This window comes from Canis lupus, chromosome 3 (genome assembly GCF_011100685.1).
Source record: "Canis lupus familiaris isolate Mischka breed German Shepherd chromosome 3, alternate assembly UU_Cfam_GSD_1.0, whole genome shotgun sequence".
Lineage (NCBI taxonomy): Eukaryota > Metazoa > Chordata > Mammalia > Carnivora > Canidae > Canis > Canis lupus.
In genome coordinates this window covers 80709489-80734911 of record NC_049224.1, presented here as the reverse complement: position 1 = coordinate 80734911, position 25423 = coordinate 80709489, and the positions used below count along the sequence as shown (strand labels likewise).

General features: G+C 35.7%; 1 protein-coding gene across 8 annotated transcripts in view; it reads left to right on the top strand.

The window, feature by feature from the left end:
- Positions 1-25423, top strand: part of PCDH7 (protocadherin 7) — a 415603-nt gene that overhangs the window by 242767 nt on the left and 147413 nt on the right. The window contains exon 4 of one of the 8 annotated variants that reach the window (XM_038533523.1): positions 16816-16842. The exons of the other annotated variants lie outside the window; for them this stretch is intronic. Within the exon in view, the coding sequence (XP_038389451.1) occupies positions 16816-16842 (27 nt within the window). The remainder of the gene's footprint in view (positions 1-16815; positions 16843-25423) is intronic. 8 annotated transcript variants of the gene reach the window in all.

The following is a 25423-nucleotide window of genomic DNA, read 5'->3' as shown; positions in this document are numbered from 1 at the left end:
TCTGATAGCATTTCACCCCCAGCAGTACTTTTTTTCATAACTGGAGTCAGTCCTCTCAAACCCTGTCCCTGCTTTCTCAACTAAGCTTGTGTGATGTTCTAAATCTTCTGCTGTCTGAAATGACATTGGATTCTTTCTCAGAGCAACTTTCTTTGCTCATCCATAAGCAACAGCATCTCATCTGTTCAAGTTTTATCATGAGGCGACAGCAATCCAGGCCCATCTTCAGGCCCTACGTCTCATTCCTATTCTCCTGCTGTTTCCACTACAGCTCCTTCCTGATGTCTTGAACCCCTCAACGTCATCCATGAAGGTTGGAATCACCTTCCCCCAAACTTCTATTAATGTTGATATTTTGATCTCCTCCCATGAATCATGAATATTCTTTTTTTTCTTTTCTTATATATTTATATATATATTTTTTTATTGGAGTTCAATTTGCCAACATACAGTATAACACCCAGTGCTCATCCCATCAAGTGCCCCCCTCAGTGCCCGTCACCCAATCACCCCATCCTCCCTGCCTACCTCCCCTTCTACTACCCCTTGTTCATTTCCCAGAGTTAGGAGTCTCTCATGTTTTGTCACTAATGGCATCTAAAACAGTGAATCCTTTCCAGAAACTTTTCAATTTACCTTGCCCAGATCCATTGGAGGGATCACTGCCTGCAACAGCTATAGCTACAAAATGTGTTTCTTAAATAATAAGACCGAGAACTCAAATTTATTCCTAGATCCATGTGCTATAGAATGGATTTTGTGTTAGTGGGCATAAAAACAATGTTAATGTCATCCATTTACATTAGAGCTTATAGGTGACCAGATGCATTGTCAAGGAGCAGTAATATTTTCAAAGAAATATTCTTTCTTTCTTTCTTTCTTTCTTTCTTTCTTTCTTTCTTCTTTCTTTCTTTCTTCTTTCTTCTTTTTCTGAGCAGTACATCTCCATAGTGGGCCTAAAATATTCAGTAAACCATGCTATAAGCAAATGTGTTTTGCTTATAATGTGTCAGCCAGGCTTTGTTGTTCTATTTATGGAGCACAGGCCCGGTAGATTCGTCATCATTCTCAAGGGCTCAAAGATTTTCAGGATGGTAAATGAGCATCGCCTTCAACATAAAGTCACCGGCTGCATTAGCCCCTAACAGGAGAGCCAGCCTGTCTTGAGGCCAGGCATTAACTTCTCTGCTCTAGCTATGTAAATCCTAGATGAAATCTTCTTCCAGTAGATGGTTGTTTCATTTACATTGAAAATCTGCTGGTTTAGTGCAGCCACCTTAGTGAATGATCCTGGCTAGATCTTCTGCAGTTTCTATATCAGCACCTGCTGTCTCACTTTGCCCTCTTCTATGCTAGAGACGGCTTCTTTTCTTAAATCTCATGAACCGACCTCTGCTAGTTTCAGACTTTTCTTCCACAGCTTCTTCACCTTTCTCGGCCTTCACAGAATTGCAGAGAGTCAGGGCCTTGCTCTGGATTAGGCTTTGGTTTAGGGACCTGTTGTGTCTGATGTGATCCCTCCAGACCACTCAGATTTTCTCCATATCAGCAAGAAGGCTGTTTTGCTTTCTTATCATTTGTGTGTTCACTGGAGTGGCACTTTTAATTTCCTTTAAAAGCTCTTCCTTTGCATTCACAACTCAGTTAACTGGGGCAAGAGGCCTAGTTTGCAACCTGTTTTGGCCCTTGACAAGTCTCCCTTAGTAAGCTTAATCATTTCTAGCTTTTGATTGAAAGTGAGAGATGTGTGACCATCTTCCTTTCACTTGAGTCCTTAGAAGCCAATCCTAGAGCTATTAACTTGCCTCATTTCCATATTGTTACATCTTGGGGCAATAGCGCAGCCTGGGGAGAAGGAGGAGGATAGGGAAACAGTCTATCTGTCAGAACATACCCATCTATTGCCTACTTTCCCCATCTTACATGGACATGGTTCATGGTGCCCAAAACAATTATCATAGTAACATCAAAGATCATTGATCCCAGATCACCATAACAATTTTAATATTAATGTAAAACTTTGAAATACTGCAAGAATTACCAAAATGTGCCCAGAGACATGAAGTGAGCAATGCTGTTGGAAAAAATGGCTCCAATAAACTTGCTTAATGCAGAGTTGCCACAAACCCTCAGTTTGTAAAAGATACAGTACCTGTGAAATGCAATAAAGAGAAACCCAGGAAAACAAGGTACGCTTGTACTGGTTTTATTTGGTTTTTTAATACTTTGTGTGTAAGTTTGTTTCCCCGGTCCTCGAGGCTATTTCCATTCTAAGTCTCTCCCACAGTTAAGATGGTGACTGTAAGAGGTAAACATCGGGAGGCCACCTGTCATCTAGAAAATAAAGTTTAGTGTGACCTATCCAAGTCCCTTCCAAAGTTTAAAGTCAGGAACACATTCAACAGATCTTCCAATGAGCATATGACTCTTACAGAGAATGAGCTAATCAAAACTATGATAATGCCTAGCCTATTTTTAATGTAGTTGCCCTCTACAGCACAAATTATCTCTAAAACTCTGTTACACTTCACAGATCTTATTTTGCTCATAAAATCACTGGCCTCACCCACATCATCCCACACCCAAAGCTTTATACCACCTAGCATGACATATAATTACTTAGGCACAATCAGGCCTCCTCTATCTCATCTGTGCTCCACCCCACCCCACCCCACCCCACCCCACCCCACAGAGTTGGACTCACTTGACAGCATAAACTCATACTCCTCTTCAAATGAACTAATTCTAAAATGTACCTCTCACCACCTTGTGTGCCATCGTGTTTATTTCGTCCTAGTGTAGATAGTTTCATTCTTACAAGTATTTCTTGAACACATGCTAGAGGAGAAATCAATATTCGGTGTGACTACAAGATGTGAGGAAATGGTTGAAATCTTTGCTGACCTCTCAAAAGATGACATGATTGAGAAAATAAGACACCCAGCAACAAATTCCCTAAAATATAGGGGGCATATTCTTGGCCACAAATGAAACTCCTAGTAAATTTGCTCTTAAGTGACCAAGTATATGATAGAGACAAAAATTAAAAAGGATGGCAAGTGTAGGGAGAGATGGTGGGAAATGCCAGAAACAGCCTGGCTAGGATGTTGGATAGGTGAAAGGTTAAATGGAAGGGACTCAAAGAGTGAGTCTAAGCAGAGCTGTTGGGTTGGGGGGCGGGGGGCAGGTGAAATACTCTGATATATTGGAGAATAAGAGGGGAGATTGGTTTGGAGAGAGTAGTATTTGGGGAGATGAGTTTGGATAAATGTGTTTCGATTAAAACCTAGACCCCTTCACAGGACAGCAAGAGGATTAACTTTGAGTCTGATGAAGGACTGCCTGCAGTTCTTGCAGAGAACACTATCGTATTGGAAGTTTAGGCAGATTGTTTTCGTTGCGTGCCAAAAGAAAAATAAATCATAATTGAGACTTGAGGAGGGAGACAAAAAATTGAATGTACTAAATGGGAGGCTGGTGGTGGTAATGGCAGCAGGGTAGTGGGTAAAAGGATGTAAGTGTGAACAAACTGCACTGAACAAGATTTACCAGGATCCCTGTGGTACTGGAGGTCAGCTCTCCCATTCTTCCTTCCCCTTCTTTCTCTCTCTCTCTCTTTTTCTCCCTCTCTTTTTCTTAAAGATTAGTTCGTATCCCCTTGTATCTAGTTTGTACTTGAGGGTGGAGATTTTTAGTAATTTCTATTAAAATAACTCTCCATTTTGCCTTGGCAAAATTACCCAAATAGGTTGAGTTACTTTCCCTCTAAGAAAAAAAAAAAAAAAAAAAAAGTAATAAATATCACCTGAAATTTGCTGGAAAACATTGCTTTTTCCATCTGTCTTTTAGAAAAAGCAAGGCTTGGGGATCCCTGGGTGGCGCAGCGGTTTGGCGCCTGCCTTTGGCCCAGGGCGCGATCCTGGAGACCCGGGATCGAATCCCACGTCGGGCTCCCGGTACATGGAGCCTGCTTCTCCCTCTGCCTGTGTCTCTGCCTCTCTCTCTCTTTCTCTCTCTGTGTGACTATCATGAATAAATAAAAAAAAAATAAAAAAAAAAAAGAAAGAAAAAGCAAGGCTTGTTCAATCTCTAGCCTACCAGCAATGGCAAGGAGTGTCTATGGGGGTGGAAGGTCCAAACTTGTGGCAGATACCCCTGTCACTTAACCCAAGTGTCCTGGACAATCGCTTTGAAGAAAAAACACTCCTACATGCCTTCTGTTTCTCCAGCCAAGTCCTAAGTTCAGGTGTCTGTGGAAGAAATCTGATCCTGGCACTCTTCCTTTCTTTCTTTGTTTTTTAAATGTGGCCTCCTCTCTTCTGGTCATCAGAAATATAACTTCAGGTCAGCTGGGGAGGAAAACAAAACAGAAATTCTCCGTTAAAGCTTAATACTTTCTCACTAAATATGAAAGATTTCTTTCTTTTTTTTTTTTTAAATTCGAGCTGTCTTTATTTCACAGCCAAAGTTAGATATCTAATGAACTAAATTGGCTCACAGATGCTTTCACCTCGTAAGCTTCCCATTTTCCTTGATCATACTAGGAAGTAGTGGAAGCCGTCAAGGGGCTGGCCTAACTAGAAACGACCAGTTGTGTGTTGGCTAAGTAAAAAGATTAATCTTTCCCTCAAGCTAATTTCTGATAATTAACCAAAATATCCAGGAGTGCCAAGGCAAATTAAGCATGTGAGTTAGTATTTTACAACCTCCTTTGGAAAGGAGAGGCCCACTCAGAAGTCTCTGTAGTGGGGCTGCATTTAATGTAAGCAAACCTGTAAAAAAATGCTAGAGTATCACTCTTTTTTAATGATATTTTATGGGGGCTATTTTGGAGGCAGAGCTGTTGGGTTAGGGGGGACAGGTGGAGGACAGGAAACTGGAAGGAATTAGTAACAGCTACACAAGAAAGAGTCCCTGTATTTAGTCGGCTTCTATTTCTCTCCTAGTCTTTCTTGCTCTTAATAGCTTAAGTTCAGCACAGAGATGCTATCTCTCCAGGAAGGATCATCAGGGCAAGGAGGCAGCTGCACTCCACTTCTGCAGCCTGTGACTGTCTGATTTTGGAGCTGTCAGCCAGCCTGACTGTCAGCAGAGAGATTTCAAGGAGCAGAACAATCCTCGGAGAAGTGGAGAGACAAAGGAGCACTTTTCAAATCCATTCTGGTTTTTTTTTCCCTTTCATTCACTCTCCCTCCCTTACCTGACCCCTGCCTGTCTCTCTCTCTCTCTCTCTCCTCCCCCTCTTTCTTTCTCTCTCTCTTCTCTCTCTCTCTCTCTCTCTCTCTCTCTCTTTTTCCCCCTGGTGTGTGTATGTGTGTGTATCCTCCCACCAGGAACTGGAGAAGGCTTAAAGTTCACTTAAAACACTGACTGCCTCAAACCACTCCTAGACTGGCTTATAAAACAGCCCTGAAGAAGATTCCCAGAGAGGACGTATCCCTTTGGCATGCTCTAAAAAAAATGAGTAATTACTGCATATTCAAAATCACTCAAATCCTTTTTCTCCGTGATTACTAATAAAAATACAGGCCCTCTCTTTACAGGTAGTGATAGTGGAGGGAATCATTGTGGTCTAAGAATACTTTTACTCATGCAACCCCCCCCCCCCCCCGATACTCTCAGCGTTTTTCTATAGCCCAGGAAGTCTACTAACTGTCCACGCAATCAGCAGCAGACATTCCTTGGAGGTGATAATATTACCTGTGCCTCTTTGTTTTATGTTTTTAAGCTACATGTATTTTACAAAAGAAGATGATCCTAGTTTTCCCGATTTGTCTTGTTCATTCATTCATTTTTAGCTACTGAACACTTCATACTCTGATAGCACCTTAGAATTGATTTGCTTTTCATGTCACAATCGTGAAAAATGCCCTTTGACCTGCCTGAAACTGCAATTATTTTAAAATTTATCAACGCTTATTGTCTATAAATGTTAAAGCTGCCCCATCCTACACGTCACTGAGTGTATTTAAACCAGATAGGAACTTCAGTGCTTCCCAGGCAGTCCTATGGTCTCTGGCCACACACCCCCACCACCCCTGCAGCATTTCCACTAGTCTTTCAAACCCTTTCAGCCTTGGTCAATCCCTACTTGCTCAGGTGAGCATTTATCCTACTTTGAAAAAAATTATGACCCTCATAATGTGTTTATTCATAAGTGCCCATCACCTGGCAATTAGGATTTCCCTGGTTAACAAACGCAATAGCAATATCTCTGGGCTTAATATCTAACATTTCCAAAAATCAATCTCTTAAATCACGCACTGATTTGTAGCACCTCCAGGAGGGCTGATATCTACTTTTAATATAAAATGTCTAAGGGAAAGCCAGTAAATACAACTCCATAGGAAAATGTTTGGTTGCCATTGACAAAGTCCTATAGTCGATATCTAATCTCATTCTTAGAATTACAACAAAAGTCATTGTTAAGTAAGAGAAAAGCAATTCTAGAGCTTGATCTTCAAGAATTGTTTTATTTCATTAAAGATCATTAATAGCTCACCTGGAAACTGAGTAACTGCTAAACTAAGTCAATTTATTAAATTTTGTTTCATAAGTAATAGCAAGTTATTTAAATACACGCTGTGTCAGTTTTCATTGCCAATGAAAATGTGTGGTTATTTTACTTTTATCTGGATAAATTTAAGTTTAAAGACCTCCACCTCATGAAACAGATTATATTGGTAAGTAAGCAGGCACCACTATTTTCCTTTAATAGCCTCCAGTATACACGGATATGAAAAAAAGTCCTAGCAATACTGAGATCAGTTTTTGTATCTGTAGGAGTTAGAACTAGCATCCAGATTCTTTGACACTAGGTTCCTTTCTCCTTGTCACCTTTGTATTTGTCCTAAATCTTCTTAGCCCCTCTTTTCATTCTCTCCTGTCCCCCTACCTTGTTCCCCAGGTCATTTGGCTGGCCCACTGCCATCTGTAGCGTCCCCAGTTAGGTGTTTTGAAGTCAGGGTAGGACCAGTCTCATTTAACAAAGGAAGACTTTCTTCTGGAGACAAGATTTTTCTTCTTCCTCTCTCTCCTTGCCTCCCGTATCTGGGTGGAGTGCGTGTGTTTGGAAATTATGACTTGAGTTTCAGCCAGCTTTGGAATATGGGAGTAGTATAAGAGATAAGACATATCACCAAATGCAAAACTGCCAGCACTGTGTTGTTCTCAGAATGTCTCTATCTGAATTCCACTTCAGGATTCCAGTTACTCATTCTGTCTTTTCCTCATTACAGTGAGAGGCAGGGAGGTTTCATGGAGGCCTGTGGCTCTTTATCATGAAGCCTAAATTCTGGTTTTCTCCTCCTTCCCTGATCCTGTCAGTATTGCTGGCAAGTTATCTAATCAGATGCTTTCAATGTGTTAAGAACTTTGAACAATTGTCTTTTCCCTCTTAAAGACCCATGTTAACCATTTTGAAATGAGTATTATTTGGTACTTAAATAATGTGGTGGTGACCATTGCACATATACTGATGGAGACATGCATGTGCCTCTTATCTTCATGTAAATATAAAACTTTCTAGCTCATTATTTCTCTTGCATACTCTGAATTTTTGTTGCTGATTGGCTGTATTTTATGAGCATCATCCAAAGGTCATTTATAATGCTGCACTGAACTAAATGTTACATATATGGCCCAATTTATATATATAGTAGGGATATTCTTTTAAAAATCTGAGTTCACAGGTTCTGACTTTCTTATCCTATGAATGCATAAGAAAATGTATTTTAAATTTATCAACAGCTATTAGTACCCAGGAGAACTGGTTTTCAACTCTGGCTCAGCCTCCAGAATACTTGTGACCTTGAGCAACAGACTTCCCCTTTCTGAGCCTGAATTTCCTCATCTGTAAAATGAAATGAATGTCTGTAGATCCCTGATTATTTTCCAAATATCGTTTCCATACCACATTCTATGGTAAGAAGTATTTCAAACCTCAAGAACCTTAGCACTGGGTTTGACAGTTGATACAACTGCACTGTCAGAAGAATATAAACATTTTTATTTATGAAAATATTCTTGTATAGAGGGATCCTGGGTGGCTCAGTTGGTTAAGTTCTGGCTTCAGCTCAGGTCATGATCCCAGTGTCCTGGGATCAAGCTTTGGGTCAGGTCTGGCCCTCTGCTCAGCAGGGACCCTGCTTCTCCCTCTCTCTCTCTCTCTGCCTGCTGCTCCCCCTTCTTGTTCTTTCTCTCTCTCTTTCTTTGTGAAATAAATAAATAAATAAGCAAACACAATTTTTGAAATAAAAATAAAATATTCTTGTATTGAAAAGTGCTGTGATTTAGTGAGAAATGATGATTTGGTTCAAAGTTACCTATGTTCAAATCTTAGCTATGTGACCTCAGGCAAGTTATTTAATCTTTCTGAGCTTTGATTTCATTATCTGCCAAAAAATTGGAATAATAGCATGTTCAAAGTTGTGAGGGTTAAAAGTACCAATCACATTATGCAATAATATCTAGCATTTAGTAAATGTCCATATACTTCTTTTGCTTTAGCAATGTCTGTAATAAAATACATCAATAATTAATATATGACATGTGAATGATTGCCAAAAATTCAAGCTATTTTGTTCACTTTTTGATAAATAATAAAGACTCAGCTTTCATGGAAATTAAATAAAGGGATGAAAAGCCAGTCTTAAATATAGCAAGAGAAATTATCTCCAGTATTAATTAAAATAATTTCATTATTAAGCAAAAGCACAAAACAAATTATGTCTAATATTTGGGACTCTTTAGTTTTTATGGATGAGGAAAGATCAGTGCATCATCAAATAGTTGGAATGAAGGATCCCTTAAAAAGTAAAATCCCTTTCAGATTCACCTGAAAGCTGAATCTTTGACTGATAATTTGTTTAATACTATTGCCAAATAAGAAAATGTTAAAAATGAGAATTGATCATGAGATGACCAATGTCACAAACTTCAGTGCTGGTTGAGTATCACAATCAGAGGTCAAAAATGGTTTGAGTTTTGTATTTTAACGTAATCTAAATACAAAATATAAATTTCTATTTAGATAATAGAAAAATGTGTTCTGTTCCAAATCGCACCAGAGACTTTGTTCGCTCTCAAACAATACTCTCCTGGTACATACCGTATGGCAGGCAGTATCGTATGATCTGGAGTTCCAGTCTTGATTTTAGTCTCATTGCCTAATATTTTTGCCTCCTCCTCACTTCGTGTCCAATTAGATGGATAGGCCCTCGAAGTCAGGCACTATTTTATTACCTCTGTATCTCTCCCAGTATCTGATCATAAGCATGCACACAATGAATTATGTTCTTTAGTACTTGTTGGACCAGGCTTTTCAGTAGAGAATGTTCTTTCCACACAGACTGCTTCTCCTGCTACCCTCTAGCAAGTTTTTAGTCACAACCCTCAGTCCCATGATGTTTATTTTCCTATACCCTGATACGGCATAACGGCCCCCTCCCTGAGAACATGTTGGAACATTGCTATAAAAGATAATTGTTGCCACAGTGATGTTAACAGTTGTAACAACTGTACCTCCTGTGTTTGGACTATTAGATCAATAGTGTTACTCGTTTTCAGAAATAAGGGTCCTTCTGATTTCTTTGTTTCCTCATATAGAGGCTAAAGATGCTTCTGGCTTTAAGATAATATGGGATGTTAATATTCACTTAACACTTTATGAGCCTCATGTAAAATAACAGTAGGTTAAAAGTATTCAACATGACTATTTACACTAGAGCCTTATGGTAACAAAATACATATTTTCCTAAGTATCAGACTAATAATTCAAACATGCTAATCTGAAACTCACAAGATCATTATTAAAACTGAGATGTTATAACACATATAATGCATAGTTTTTTACTCTTTTTTTTTTTTTTTTTTTCCTGAGAAGAATATATTTAGCTACTAGGGACAAACATGGGATTTCTTTCTATGCCTCACAAAATGTAGTCTAGGCAATAGATAGTGACAGATGTAAAAGAAGCCAAACGTGAACATTAAGATTTATTCCTAATTTCAATATTCATATTGTATTTTCTTCAATGGATTCTGAAGAGAAAAAACACAAGGCTTGTAGAGAAAAGAATGGGGTACCATAGTCACCCAGATACAAGTCGATTCATTCATTGTTGAGTGAGGGGGAAAATTCATAATTGTAGTTAAAACTGCTTTTTTTTTTCTCATTCCTAAAAGTTACTTCAAGTTTTTCAACAATTCTTAATTTTGTTTAAAAATGGAATCAACTTTGGTTAATTTTGTGTAGACTAAAAAATTCTAAGAGAATGTGCATTTACCCATGATTTTGTTTGTTTATCATTATGAAAGATTAAAAGAAAAGTAGAATTCCAATGGCTAGAACAAATTAATCCTCCCCGTACGTCATCTTCCTATTTGTAGATTATTATTACTATCATCTTCAACTTCCAAGATCAATAATTTATTTGAGAAGCATTTTAAAACCACCAGAAAGTGGTGTATCATTTGAAGGCTTTATTAAGTTTATTGACAGTAGATTATTGTTAGGAAACATATTTCATTTTTGGATGCCTAGATTTATGACAGATTTAGTTACAAGGGAAATGAATTTGATGGATAACATGGGAGGCTTTGAGCTGCATGAAAAAGTACCACAATTTTTCATAATATTACTGTCTCACATTGAACTATCTGCTGCCTTGCTGCCCAAGGTTGAAGCAAATATTTTATTAGAAATCAAATCAATTTTAGACAATAAAAAGCCCGTCTTCTATCACTGAATAAAGTACAAGCTCCTCAAAGATCCTCTTTTAAATTAATAGAATATATCAGTTTATGTATTATAATACAGCATCCAAGAATAATAAAGGATTCAGTCTTCACCCTTCTTAACCTTGATCCTTTCTGTGAAGACTTCTGATGCCAATGCCAATCTGATATGGAAAATGCTTTGTGCTCTATGTCACTGAGGTTTTCTTTTTTTTAAATGTTAACTCTCATTCATTTTATACCCAGCATAGAGATAGTCAGAATTCATATCTTTTGCACTTTAGAGTAGCATTCACCTTTGTGGGCCAGGCTCTGTTCTCTTTCTATTGCTGGTGCATAAACAGAGAAATGCAGGGGCATCAGAGCAAAGGGGAGTGTGCGGAGGAAAAATTGGAGAGGCAGGTCGAGTCATTCTCCCTTTTATGAACACCTCTCCTTAGAAATATTCACAAGCTTTTCCAGCAAGCTCCTCCACCTCCAACTTCTCTCCCCATTTCTGCTCATATCTCTCCTTCATGTCACATTTCCTGGTGGGTCCACGAACACTCTGGTGTTTTCTGTTAGGAGGGTGTTTGGTACTTTCTCATCCAGCTGAGGCAGAACCCTGGTCCCATTCAGGCCTGACCCTGAGGTTAGATTTGATCTTCCTGTGGAAGCTCTCATTACTACTCAGACTTCTAATTCCGGAATTGCTTTTCAAATGTTCTCCTCTTCAAATTAATTAGCAAAATGGCTCCTCGTCTTTTGCCTAATGTGTAAGACATGCTCTACGTAATGTGTAAGATGCCATGGAGGGTGTCAGCATTTCTGGGTTGTTGTTTTTTTCCAGCAACTTTACTGACCTCACTCACATTTAACAGTAACTTCCCCTCACCTGCTCTTCCCCTACTGTCATCTCTTCTCCAATCTTTCACAATTCCAGGATTGGACAAACACTTGAGTCTAGTTCTGATAAGCACCTAGAACATTCCTGCCTCTACACTTAATCCAGACATCTTTTGCCTCTTGCTAGGATCAGGAAGGTAGCTGCAGGTGCCCCTTTTGTAGCTTTACTTTCATTTCTGACTACTTCTACCCAAGAAGTCAAGTTGGACTTACACTGGCCAGGTAACTTAGAAAAAAAAGATTACAACAGTTCTTATAGACACACTGATATCTGTATGGATGCATGTATATTTTCATCTCTCTCTTCATCTGTCTAGTCTATAATTTAGTTTTATTTTCGATGGAAAGGAAAAAAAGTAACAGTTTTATTTTAAACTATGATTTCTATGAACCTAGATATGTTTGGTATTCACTGGACAAAGATGAAAACTAATCTCCAAATATTTAAGGGCCAGTGATAATTCTAAAGTCAGTACATGGGCTACCATCAAACCTTCAAATCAACTATACTGTTTGTCTCCTAAAGAGGTAATTTAACTTATGGAATGTCAAAAACTGTCCATTGTCACTGAGTGTCGTCAAAACTCCTCACTGATTTTACATTTTCCAAAATAAAAGGAAAGCAAACTTACCAGGATGAAACTTTTAGACAAATTGCATAACAGGAAACATTTTCTATTTAGAAAAATATTGTCATTGTACATTTGGATGATCATTGATAGTTTTATTTCTCATCAGTTTCTTTTTTTTTATTGCAAGCAATGTAGGTGAGATTTCTTAACCACTAAACTGTTAACATATTTTTATTTCTAAATGTATATATCTGACCTAGTCCAATCAAGTGGCCATAATCAGTATGCATTTCTTGTAGAATGGAAACATAAGTGACATTTTGAAATATTTTAATTGCATGTTCAGAAGTGCTAGTGGATATGCCAAAGTGAGAATAAGATCTTGAAACTAATTAATGTGGCTTCATTTATCAAGAGCACTAGAGCTGTTATAAATACTAATAATAGCATTGTAACAGTATATTTCCGTTTGTCTGTTGATATTCAGTGCTGTCATGGTGCCCCACACCACTGAGTTGAAGAAAGTCTTTGCGTGGATTTAACAAAAAGCATTCCACTTGCTCTGTAATAAATTCAAGAGACTGCCTATACAAAGGCTTCTTACGGTAGCAAGTAATGATCTTGCACTAGTATCTATGGTGCTGAGATTGTTGGACTTGAAGAAAATAATTATGTTCATTGTTTACAGAGCTCGAGGACTAAGGGAATCAGTAAAACACACCTTAAGTTCAAATACATTAATTGATAATAGTATATAAAATACACAAAATAACTGCTTGACTCTGAGGGAGGTAGAGATGAGCTGAGGGGAAGGGATCAATATGCAGAGGTTAGTTTTAATGTAGAGTCTGGTGTTGTAACTAGAGACTACACTGAAACAGAAAAGTCTCTGAAGTGGATAAAGGTTGGCCTTCATTTCTCGCCTATAAACATCTAGGAATCTTTGCCATTGGAGTGTTTTCCTACCCCTGCTGTTGTAACAACACGTACTGGATTAAGAACTCTAGATTTGGTCTTGAATCTTCTATTTCTTGGAAATGCATTGTACCATAGTTCCTACCACAGAATAGACCATCACCCATTCCCAGTTGATTTTCCTTCAGCTTACTGATTCTCATATCAAAATAAGCATAATTCCCTATTCTTGGAATTAGTAAAACTGTGATTGATTCCTGGCTCTGCTGTAGGATGTGTGGCCCTGAGCAAAGCATTAACTATTATGGCTTTCATTTCCTTTGCAAAAGGAAAGTTTGAGCTATCTAATCTTAAATAGTCCATTACCTTGTCATCTAATTTTTATTTCTTCTAGTCTATTTAGTTTTTTAAATAACTAATGAATGTACTACCATTTTTCTATCCTGTGATAAACTACAATGGTTTTCAATGCAAAACTTCATCATCCAAGAATGTACTAATTATTGTAACCTTTTAAACCAAAGCTTAGTCTTATGTGAGAATCAGCTTGAAAAACTTCATAATTTCTTCTTGGAATAGTCAAGAGATTTGAGATGGGTATTTTTAATCTTTCTAAAAACAAGGAATATTTAATTCATATATTGAGTTCTTTAAAAGCTGAAATTTCCCTTCTATTATTAATAATTTCTATTGAGTTGTAGACATCTAAGTTTCAGTTTTGTTTGGCCTGCAGTGGATTTTTCCTTGTCTTCTAAGTGACAGCTACTGATTACATTAATATGCATATCTCCGTCCTGTCTTCCCAAAAGGTCAATTTTGGTCTTTTTTAAACAATTGTCTTCATATCCCTGAGAATAGAATTATTATTATCTCCCACAAAAAGGGCTGGTAGCCATGAGGGTCTTAGGTAAAGCATACAAACAAATATCACTGTTATATTAAAATCAAATCAAAAGCTGTGAGAAATGTATAGACAATCCTTACTTGCCTCCTGCTAAAAAACAAACAAATAAATAATTTTATATCATTATGAAGAAATGGTTGAGCAATGACAAAGGTGATCCTTGAACAATTCAATTTTTATTATCTAAAATTTAAAATTATTCTAATATAGTCAGAATGCATTTGAGAATATCTTTGTTTTTGGGCTTAAAATTCCATAATACGTTGTGATATTTCACACCTACATGGAAATTAGTCTCATAGGTTGTAGATTAGAGAGATTGACTCCTTCAGTCCATTCCTTTCTGATTTTGTCATGGAGAAAACTAATTAATGTTGTTCTACCAAACCCCCATATATTCCCCTTTTCCAACTCACTGGGAAAAGCAAGCAAACAAACAAAAAACAATAGCAATAGTAACAAAACTTAATCAAAGGATAAAATTATTTCATTAATAAGTGAAAGTAATACTCATTATTTTGCCCTCTTATCCATCTGAATATTATTTAATAACTTACAGAGCACTTGAAAACTGGAAGTTAGAAGAAGGTGATAAACTGTATCTATTTTGTCCCAAGTTTCCACTTGAAAATCCTTTCTTTTTCTTGTTTACTTATTTCTGATATTTCTTTTCTGTAAGAACACCTGGCTAGTACCTCAAATGTTTCCAATTATAGATGTCAAATTAGCTCCATGAACCTCATTTAGTAGCTATAAAATGTTATGGATACTATTTATAGTATCTCTGGGAAATTTTGTCATTAGCATTTCTCAAATTATATGTTACATAGTTTAAAACCATGAGAATGGCTCATAAAATAGCATTTTCTTTCTTTTCCAAATACACACATAATATTAAAAAATAAAATATATCTGAATACATTTAGTTATTTTATTTTTAGATATATCTCAAAGTAGTACCATAGGAATATGTTTTAGTTTAAATATTAGAATATGAAACAACAAAGTAAAATATCAGTGCACAGTTATTTACTAATGACCTAGAAAATACTTCTCATACATATTAGGGTAATTTAGGAGTGTATGCCAGGGAAGAAAGAGCATAATGCCCCCTAGATACATTAGGGAATATTTAATTTCTCGGGAAGGCATTATATTACAAGTGATGGTCATTCACTAAATCACTGTCAAGATGAGACTGAGCTAAAAGAAAGCATGAATGTGAATTATTTTAAAGGACAGATTTGCAGCTTTGAAAACATGTTATTCCTTAGAAAGCACATAGACATGAACTGCACAAAAATATCCATTCATAAAAATTTTGTGTTTCTCCCAATTTGGCCATATGAATTACCACACAAGTAAGGAATATGAAAACCTTAGTCATTGTGACAAGCAGATGGAAATTTCATGAAAATCTCTGTGATAAAAGGAGGAATCCTTTTTTTGGAAATCACATTAATTTGGCATGTTTCTCCCCACAAGGATTTCAAAGCCATTATATGTCCCCACATGGTGAAATATTGAGAATAATTAGGCTCAAAATACTATGCGCTAGATAGAAAATAGATAGATAGATATAGAATTATCACCTACATACTCTGAGTTATCACCTACATACTCTCGGTTATAAATAGCTGTAAACACTATAGTCTGAATTAAATTTAAACAATTCTCAGAATATGAGAAACCCAACATTTTCCATATGCACTGTCATATTCCATTCTTTTTCTGATATTCATTTTTCATTAGCATTTAGTACATAGGCCTTGAGATTTTTTTGAAAATATAAATATATTTAATTTTGATATTTGTGAACTATTTATCATTTAATTTACCATCAAGGCCTACTTAATTTTGTTTAAGACCCTAAATTAACTTAAATCCCACCTCTTTTACTTTTTGATATGCAAATATTTTTACTTTGATGTTGTAGCAATACAAATTGAAGTTTGCAACATGAATCTCTAATTCTAATTTGATTACTTCTGTATTAGTGTTGAGTGCTACAAAAATAGCAAGATATTGTTTAAAAAATGAAACTGGGAATGGAAGAACTCTTTCTCTGCAGGCCCTCTGCAATGATGGTAGTATTAATGCATGTACATTAATGCTTGATGATTCTCATAGAGCAATGAATGCAATTTTGAAGGCAAGTAATTTAGGATTTTTAGAAAACTTGACAACTTGATTTTTTCTTTAAATATGATTTCATCAAAAAGTCCTCATTTACTTTTTAATAACTCAGAGTTTGCATCTATTTAAAATATTTATTGCAGATGATTTAGATCATGATTTATTTTTAGCAGTAAAGATGTTTATCTAATATAGTGGAGACAATGTGCCTGAAATGTGCATTCAATACTTTTTGGATGGCAGTGAATCAGGCTTTCTTTAAAAAGAATTATTTTAGAGAAAATGAACTAGGATTGATTGATTGATTGATCTATTTATCTATTTAATAAAGTTGAGGAGATTTCTAATGACTTGTAACAAAAAGGATAATATAAATATTTGGTTGCAATGCAAGCTAAATATATACTAGGATACCTAAAAACTGTTGAAAAACAATTTTCTCCCTCTTTTAAAAATAGTACTTGAAAACGGTGTCTCACTAAGTTGGAAAAAAATAGATAATATATTTTTCTGTAAGATATGCCAATGCTAGAGCTGCAGTAATATCTGCCACCTGTAGTGTGCCTGCAGCGTGCATGTTGCTTGTCTGTATATCGATGTCTGTGTAGTGTCTGTCTGTAATTTGCATTATGCCTGAAAGTCTCTATGCTCATTAACCTTTTCCAGGTGCCGCACCATTCCAAGGAACTGCAGGTACTAAAAGAATGGGCAGTACTTATACAGGCAATGCACAGCACATATGTCAGTTTCAACCTCTCCTCATGCCTACCCCCTGGCAATGTTTTGGAGGCCACTCAATCAATGAGTTAGACATTTGTGACCAAGGAAATAGAAGACTATTTAATAATTGAATGAGGCAAACGTTGTATATTTCCAATACACTACCAATCAACTTGCCAATATAAAAACAAAAAAGATTTAATATAAAAAGAGAGATTGAGAGATAATGGATCAATCATTACTTCTTAATCATCACAAATTTTTCTTCAAGATATGACTAGAGAAATATTTTAGAATGCATACACATGCTATGTGATTTTTTTTAAGTTTCTCAATAGTGTATGTAGTATATGAACATACAATGCAGGTATTATAATGTTGATGGATAGAGGTTAATAGGCTAACAGATCATAAACAAAGTTAATTATATAAAGGATTAAATATTGAATGTTGTTTGGTTCTTTCTGTTTATAATTATAATAGAATTTTCATGAAATGTAGTCAATTAAAAAATATCAAGCATTAGGCATTATTCCGCACTTATGGAAGTTCACAACTTGTGTATGAGGGAGGAAAAATGTATACAATGATAACCTCAAAGTAGTAGGGCAATTTTTATACACACACACACACACACAAACATACTGTAGAAATGTTTTTAACATAAAACCCTTAATAGCAGATAATTTCTTCCAGCGTGCTGTGGTTTTGACATAATATTCGTAACTTCCATGTGAAGAAAGAAAGAAAAAGAAAGAAGAAAGAAAGAAAGAAAGAAAGAAAGAAAGAAAGAAAGAAAGAAAGAAAGAAAGAAAGAAAGAATTCTCACACATTCTAACCCACACCTCCAAATAGCCAATTTTCTTTTTCTTTTGAAATAGACACAAAATATTTTTTTGAAATTTATTTTACAAATTTTTAATATACTATATAATGTTTTTTAAAGAATTTAAGTCAAACATCTTGCACAAAAGCCTTATTAGGTAGTCTATTAAATAGACTTAAGCAAACCACTTGCAAACTCCAAAGGCCTTATTAGAGTTGATGAATGTTATTGTGATTATCAAAATCATTAATGCTATTTAAAATAATGATGCCACTGATACCAGTCTTTATCACTGAAACCACTTTCAACTCCTAAAAATGGGACAAAGCATAACATGAGCCTACTCCTGCTTAATGGGTTCACAATCTAAATTACCATCTTGCTCAACCTCCCATTTTAAAAATGCAAACTCCTTTATAACTCATTTATAGAAATTGTGAAGTATAATAATCCCATCCTCTTGTTTTCATAATGGGTATAAAATAATTATCTAAAATTCTTTACATGTATAATAAAAATTGGGATTGAGTAGAATAAGGAAAGAAGCCATCCTATTTACCTCACTTTACAAACAGATTTTATAGATGTAAATTCTCATTGCTTTGTTCATCTCTGCATCTTGTTCTTACCTCACAGTATTTCTTTCAGTTCAGATGTCATGCTTTTCAAAAAGCTGTCTGTTTTGAAACTTTTCCTCTTCCCATGTAATCTGGAAGCACTCAAGTCACCAATGAAATATGTGTTCTCAATGATGTCTCCTGAAATATGCCATTGGCTGATGTTAAAAGAGCCCCAGTCCTCACCCTTAAGTTTTAATGTCAGTTCCTATTTTGCCAGCCTTTATCTTCATTTGAACAGACAACTTGTCGACTGGATCCTGTTAAAGATAATGTGAAAATGACAAACAGTTTATCTTCTTCCAAAGGGCGTAGCTGTGAGAGGGGGTAGGAAGACAGAGACTGTGCATGGGGGAGAGACATAGGGTAGAGCATCCTTGATAAAAGCATTACTTTCTTAGTTCTTTGCTCCAATTGGATCAGCACTTGTATGACTGAAGAACTAATGTTTAAAAGTTTTATTCTGGGGATCCCTGGATGGCTCAGCAGTTTAGTACCTGCCTTTGGCCCAGGGTGTGGTCCTGGAGTCCCAGGATCAAGTCCCACATCGGGCTCCTGCATGGAGCCTGCCTGTGTCTCTGCCTCTCTCTGTGTGTGTCTCATGAATAAATAAATTAAATATTAAAAAAAATAAAAATAAATAAAAGTTTTATTCTATCTTACTTTAAATTTAAATAGCCACATTTGGCTGGCGGATTCTATATTCATATGGATTTAGACACATTCTTATCTTACTTTAAAAGGGAAATATTAAATGTTTCAAATTTAGTGAATTTGAAATCAACCCCAAAGAATAAAACTGGTCATCATTCTTTTGGAGATTCAGTGTTCCTTCTGTTGATTCCAGATGACTTATATTGGTTTCTGCATTTTTAATCTCCTCCTTCAGTGAAAGTAATTAAAATACATCTTTCAAATTAGGATTTTATACATGTAGAAGTGTATAATTATATGTATCTACAACTTTTCTCTCTTAGTGGAATTTTGATAAAAAATTTATAAGGGTTTTTTTTTTTTTTGATATTAGCCATGAAACTGTCCTTAACATTTCTCTGGTATGAGGATTAAGACCATGGCTTTGGAGTCAAACAGACATGGGACCAAGTTCCAGTTCTCTGACCAGTTGAGTGACTTTGGGTGAATAAGCTTTTTAATTCCTCCATTTCTTTATCACTAGAGATAATAATGCTTTATACGTTGTAGAATTGTGGTGGAGATTAAATGAGCCAGTAATAGAAAGCATGGAGTGTGGTGTTTATTTAGTAAATGTCAGCATGTCAGCTGGTCTCATTCTGAATGCTATATAAAGGGTCATGAGTACAACTTGTCCTCAAAAGGAAAATTTTTTTAGGTGGCTAAAAATTCCTAACCCAGCTAAAATCAGTGCCAGTAGGTTTTAGCATTTCCTTCTCCACAGCCTACACAAAGATACAGGGTGATCTTAAAGGCTGCTTCAGTATAACAATCTTGTACAGTTTGGGGAAAATGATACTATTTTCAAGTATTTAAAGAATTGTCCCAAAGAAGGAGAAATGAATTTAATACAATGATGCTTCCTCTTGGGCTTCTAGTTTTCACTTTTAGTAGTAAAATTGTTGAGCAATGTACCCCGTTGGCTTTCAGATAGGACCAATTTCTTTATTATAGCCAAACTTAGGGAACAGTCCTTGTGATATGAGAGGGCTTCAAACTGTGATCTTACAAGTCACATCAGCTGAAAGGGAAGGATGTGACCATTTCCAACTGGAACAGAAAAAAGAAAAAATGACTAACCCTAAAACACATATAATATGTATTTCATTCCCACTCCTCTAACTACTGTCATTAATGTCAATGCCCAATGAGGGCAATTGTCTCACTCTTTTTGAACAAACAATCCCCAGGTGTCCAACAGCGATTCAGAGCTTTCTAAGATGTTCACTTCTGCTCACTTCATCTGTGTGTAAAGATGGAGGAGCTGAGATACAGGCCAGCATATGCTTCTTCTGACCCGAGTTTCCACATTTACCATGGATAGAAACTACTTGACATTTTTTTAAGTAAATCTAAGAAATAAGGTGTTCATATACTTCGAAATCAGGTTGTGATGTTTTGCCTTTCCAAAGTTAGTCATGGTGCTCAGTGTCCAATGAATCCATAATCTAGACTGAATTAAAATATATAGAGAAAAGGAACCATCAAAATAGCGAAATACTATGGAGACTGATAATGATGATGAATGACCTCATTCATAAAGTGTAATACTTTCTTAATTGTAGGGTAAACCTGTTCCTAACACGTGTATTAGACAATTGTCAAAAAACAGCATGTCCGTATCTGGGGATCAGATACACGCTTAGATATTATTACAGCTTTACAAGAAAAGCAAATTAAAGCCAGGTCCAAGAAAACTAAACCAAACCAGAACAAAAACCCATGTAGGAGTTTAATATATTTTTACAGAAGAGAAAATATTTTAAGAGTTTTGAAGAGCACCTTCAATTTAAGGGTTTTGTCAAATAGTGATGATGTTTAGAAAAAAAAAAACGTCTAAGGTTAGAAGATTTAGTTCATTGCAAATTAAATAGAAGATTAGGATAAACTTGAAATAAAAAAACAGCTGTACTGCCCAACAAATGTTTAGAAGAGGGTGTGTCTGTGTGGGTGTATGTTCACAGCTTATAACATCCCCCCAAATTTTTAAATACGGAAACTAGAAAAGGTAAAAAAAAAATGCTAGGTTGCTAGTTATTTGGATAGCATGTATACATAGGCAGTGAAAAAGATTGCATTACCTGGCTGATATTTTCAAATATTAGTAGAATTATTTAAAATGCTGGTAGAGAGACGCCTGAGTAGCTCAGGGGTTGAGCGACTACCTTCAGTTCAGGGCGTGATCCTGGGGTCCGGGAGTCCCACATCCGGTTCCCTGGGAGGAGTCTGCTTCTCCCTCTGCCTATGTCTCTGCCTCTCTCTCTGTGTCTCTCATGAATAAATAAATAAAATCTTAAAAAATAAAATAAAATAAAATAAAATAAAATAAAATAAAATAAAATAAGATGCTGGTAGAAGTATCAGCACTATTTAGAAAAACAAGCAAAATGGGGAAAATCCTCATACCTGCTTCCATTGATATAAAATTCTTCAGAAGGATTATCAATTCTCATAATCTATAATTACTATTTTTTTTGTAAAATGTCTAAAGTCTCACTAAGAATAAACTATGCATTTTGTCTTTATGTAAATTATCCCACATTATAAGATTCAGAATCTGTGGAATTAGCAGCCATGGGAGAGGATGAAGTATCTTTGTTTTCACCTGGAGTACTCTGAATACCTTCGTCTCTCTGAATAGACACCATGACCCATGACAGCTCTGTGGCAGCAAGGCTGTGATATGAATAAGCGGCCATTCAGAAGTAGATATAAAGAAGCAAGTTCATCTCATTTTAGTTTATTTTGTGCCACAAAAAATGTGATTTCTAGGTTTTAAGAGTGAAACTAGAGTAGGTAAACAGAAATTCGAATTGGAAAAGATAAGTGATAAAAAAACAAATTTGAATGAAACTCAAAGATCTGCTTTCCAGCATGCTCACCTAAATGCATACCATAAATTCCTACTTAGTTATTTGAAAATAATTCATAGCTTGAGATGGTCCTGTTAGCATTTTGTCAATGTTTGGACAAAAGTCAAAGTGCATGCACTTTGAAACATATAAAAAGTCACTATCTTTTATTAATAACAGATACATTATTAAAATTGTAGTTTTAATTATATTGATATATTCAAAACCATCACCAAAATTGGCTTCAGAAAGCTAAAACATCTCTCTCTATAGATCTGTGCTGTCCAATACAGCAGCAATTAGCCAATTTTGACAACTGAGCAATTGATAATGTGGCCAGTTCAAATTCAGATGTGATATGAATATAACACACATTTCAGATTCAAAACACCTAGTAGAAATAAAAAGAACGTAAAATATCTCATTAATAATCCAATCATGATTACATATTGATATAATAATATTTTGGATATATTGGGTTGAATAAAACACATTAGTATTAATCTTACTTATTTCCCCTTATTTTTTTTTTTTTTAATTTGCTACAAGAAAATTTTAAATTATGTTTGTGGCTTTTATGGGTGATCTGCGTTGGTCAACATCAATTCAGTGTTTATCCTTAATCACAAACAAATGAGTAAACAATGAGGCAAGTGTACATATGCGTATGTTCAATTTAGTATTGCTGCTTTAACAGATTTTACTACAAACTTAATGTCTTAAAACAAAACAAATGTATTATCTTACAGTCCTGGAGTTCAGAAGCCCAAAATGGATCTCACTGGGCTAAAATCAAAGTATCAGCAAAGTTGTATGCCTTTTGGAAACCCTAAGGTAGAAGCCTTTTTCTTGCCTTTTCCAGCTGCTAGTGGCCACTCCCCACATTCTTCCGCCAGTGGCCCCTTCCTCCATCTTCAAAGCAATGTTGCCAAATACTTCTAAGGCTGTCATCCTTTAATTCTTTCTCTGCATTTTTCTTCCACTTTAAAAGACATTATTATTATTACTTTGGGTTCATCTGGATAATCCAGGATAATCTCCCCATCTTAAAGTCAAGTGATCTGCTATTTTAATCCTCCTCTTGCCATTAACCTGAAGTACTCACAGATTCCTAGAATTAGACCTGGTTAGTCTGCCTACCACAATGTGTATGTATACATCTATTTGTATTTAAAGAAATATATAAATATGCAAAAATCTATTTACCCTCCTGTTTATCTTTGTCTTCTCCATTTCACATACACATGCCTGTGTGTACACACGCACAAATCAATGTATTTCCTTAGATTCCCCCCCCTTTGTTTTCCTCTTAGTACTACATTTTCCTATCACTTAAGTCTCCTGAAAACTTCATATAGTTGTCACCTCACCCAAACAGTCTTAGCCAAAAGCCAGTGTACAATGACATAGGAAAACTGAGCTGTTCATTTTAATTTGCTGGTTATAATTAGGGAACATCTCCTCAGAATTTGGAATCATTTGCTATGTTCCTAACTAACACAGCAGCCATATAAGAAAGAAAGGCATTCAGTTCCTGTCCATTTTTTTTTTCCCCCCGGCATGGATAGAAAGACGATAACTTTCATGAAAAAGAAAAGGCTCTGAAACAAAAGCAAATAAAGGAAAGAGGAAAGGCGATTCTCTGCCTCTCCAAGAGACTTCGTTAGCTTAACACACCTGCTCAGACCTTTTGAGATGATCTTGGGCCATGCCACTGTTAGTTGAAGAGTAGCTCCAGAAACTAAAAACATAGCAGAGGTTTGGTAACACCTTTTCACCTTGTCAGATACCAGAAAGATTCTGCCTTAGTTGTAAATATAATTGATTAGACATTGTTCTCACCATTGCTTTTGTAATATCAGGAAGTAACACAGCTCGATTTTAAGATAAGAGATGAGCATAGTGGTTAGGAGTTAGAATTTGGCTGTTTGTGTATTTACATGAAACAACTCAAAGACTTTTCCAAAGGTAATGATTTGGAGTTTTAAATCAAACCCATCTTTTAAGATACACTGTGAATTGAAATACGTAAATTGTTTTCCTCTTTTCGATGATGAAAATGGTTTAACTGGACTTAGAAAACCTTGATTTACACTATATATTGGACAAAGGTAAAATGGCTGCTAATTGCCACAGACATATAACAATAAAACTAGTGAACTTTACATGATATAAACACATGCTGGGCATTTTCTTTCTTCCTTTTTTTTTTTTTTTTTCTTCAAGCCAGATCAATTGAAAGAGCAGTTTTTCAGAAACCTTATTTTTGAAAGCTTTATATTATTTCCATGCAGGTAACTTTTATTGGAAAATGTACCAGCTAAAGATAGATATAATAAAATTAAATGATCGAGGAAGACAAAATAAATTTATTTTACAGTTTTCTGTAACTTATACCATTCTTTTTATCATTTTATAAATATTATTTAAATTATAAAAGTAATATTAGTAATAAGTTGTGGTATGGAAGGAAATTATTTTTGCTATAAATTTAGTCCATAATAATTTCAAGCCCTGGTTGGATGAAGCTTTCATTAGGTTAAAAATGCATTTAGTATAGGAGATGTGTTTTGATAGACTGAGAGTTCAGACTTTGCCTATATTGTGTAAAGTATAAATGTGGATGGCAGTAAATTTGACACATTCATATATCAGGTAAAAATCTTAAAACTGAGGGTGTAGACAGGCCAAATCTTGAAGCACTGATCAAGACAAAAATCTGTATATATTAAAAGACAGTGACTTAAATTACACAAAAATAACTGTCTATTGATTTAGATATTTGCGCCTCAGAGACACATGCCTACACAAGTTGTTTTTTCTAAAATCATGCAGATAATGTTGAACTCTTTCCTCAGTACAGTTCTGCATTAACATAGAGTGTTGGAGGTGATAATGTATGCTGAATGATATATTTGTAATCAAGACATTTTTAAAGAACACTTAATAAAGGAAAGTCAGCAGGCCAAACAAATGATCTGTTGATCTGTTTTTTCTCCTAACTTTTATTGGGCAATGGGAGACAGAAGTAATCATAAAGTATCCAAAGAAATTTAATTTTTTTTTTTTTTTTTTTTTTTTTAGTGGAAGATGAGGTACATAAAAAAAAAAAATCCTTAAAGGGACCAAAGTGATCATTAAACACAGTATGATTCAATTGAACTAGTACTAAGCACAGTAGGAAATCAGTGTAGGGCATTATGAACTTTGCCAAGGGAGTCTGGATATAGTCCTCAGAGAATATGAAAGGTAAGTAGGAATGAGATTAAGGTGAGCATTTTACGCAAGGGAAACATCCTAGACAAACAGAAGAGCATGGTAGATGAAAACTATGAAATGAACGTGATCATCTTGCTTTCTGGGCAGTGATGTACCATTGGAGAGATTCAAGAGATGTAAATTAGTTGGCTAAACTTATCAGATTAGTGGGTTTATGTAGTAAAGTTGTACAAGATGGATAGGAGACGGGGATGGGAAAGGTGATGATTGTTTTTTGTGGTTGTCTGGCCAAGACATGATGAGAGTATGATGTGATACTGTGGACAGGAGTGAAAGGGTGCCCTAGA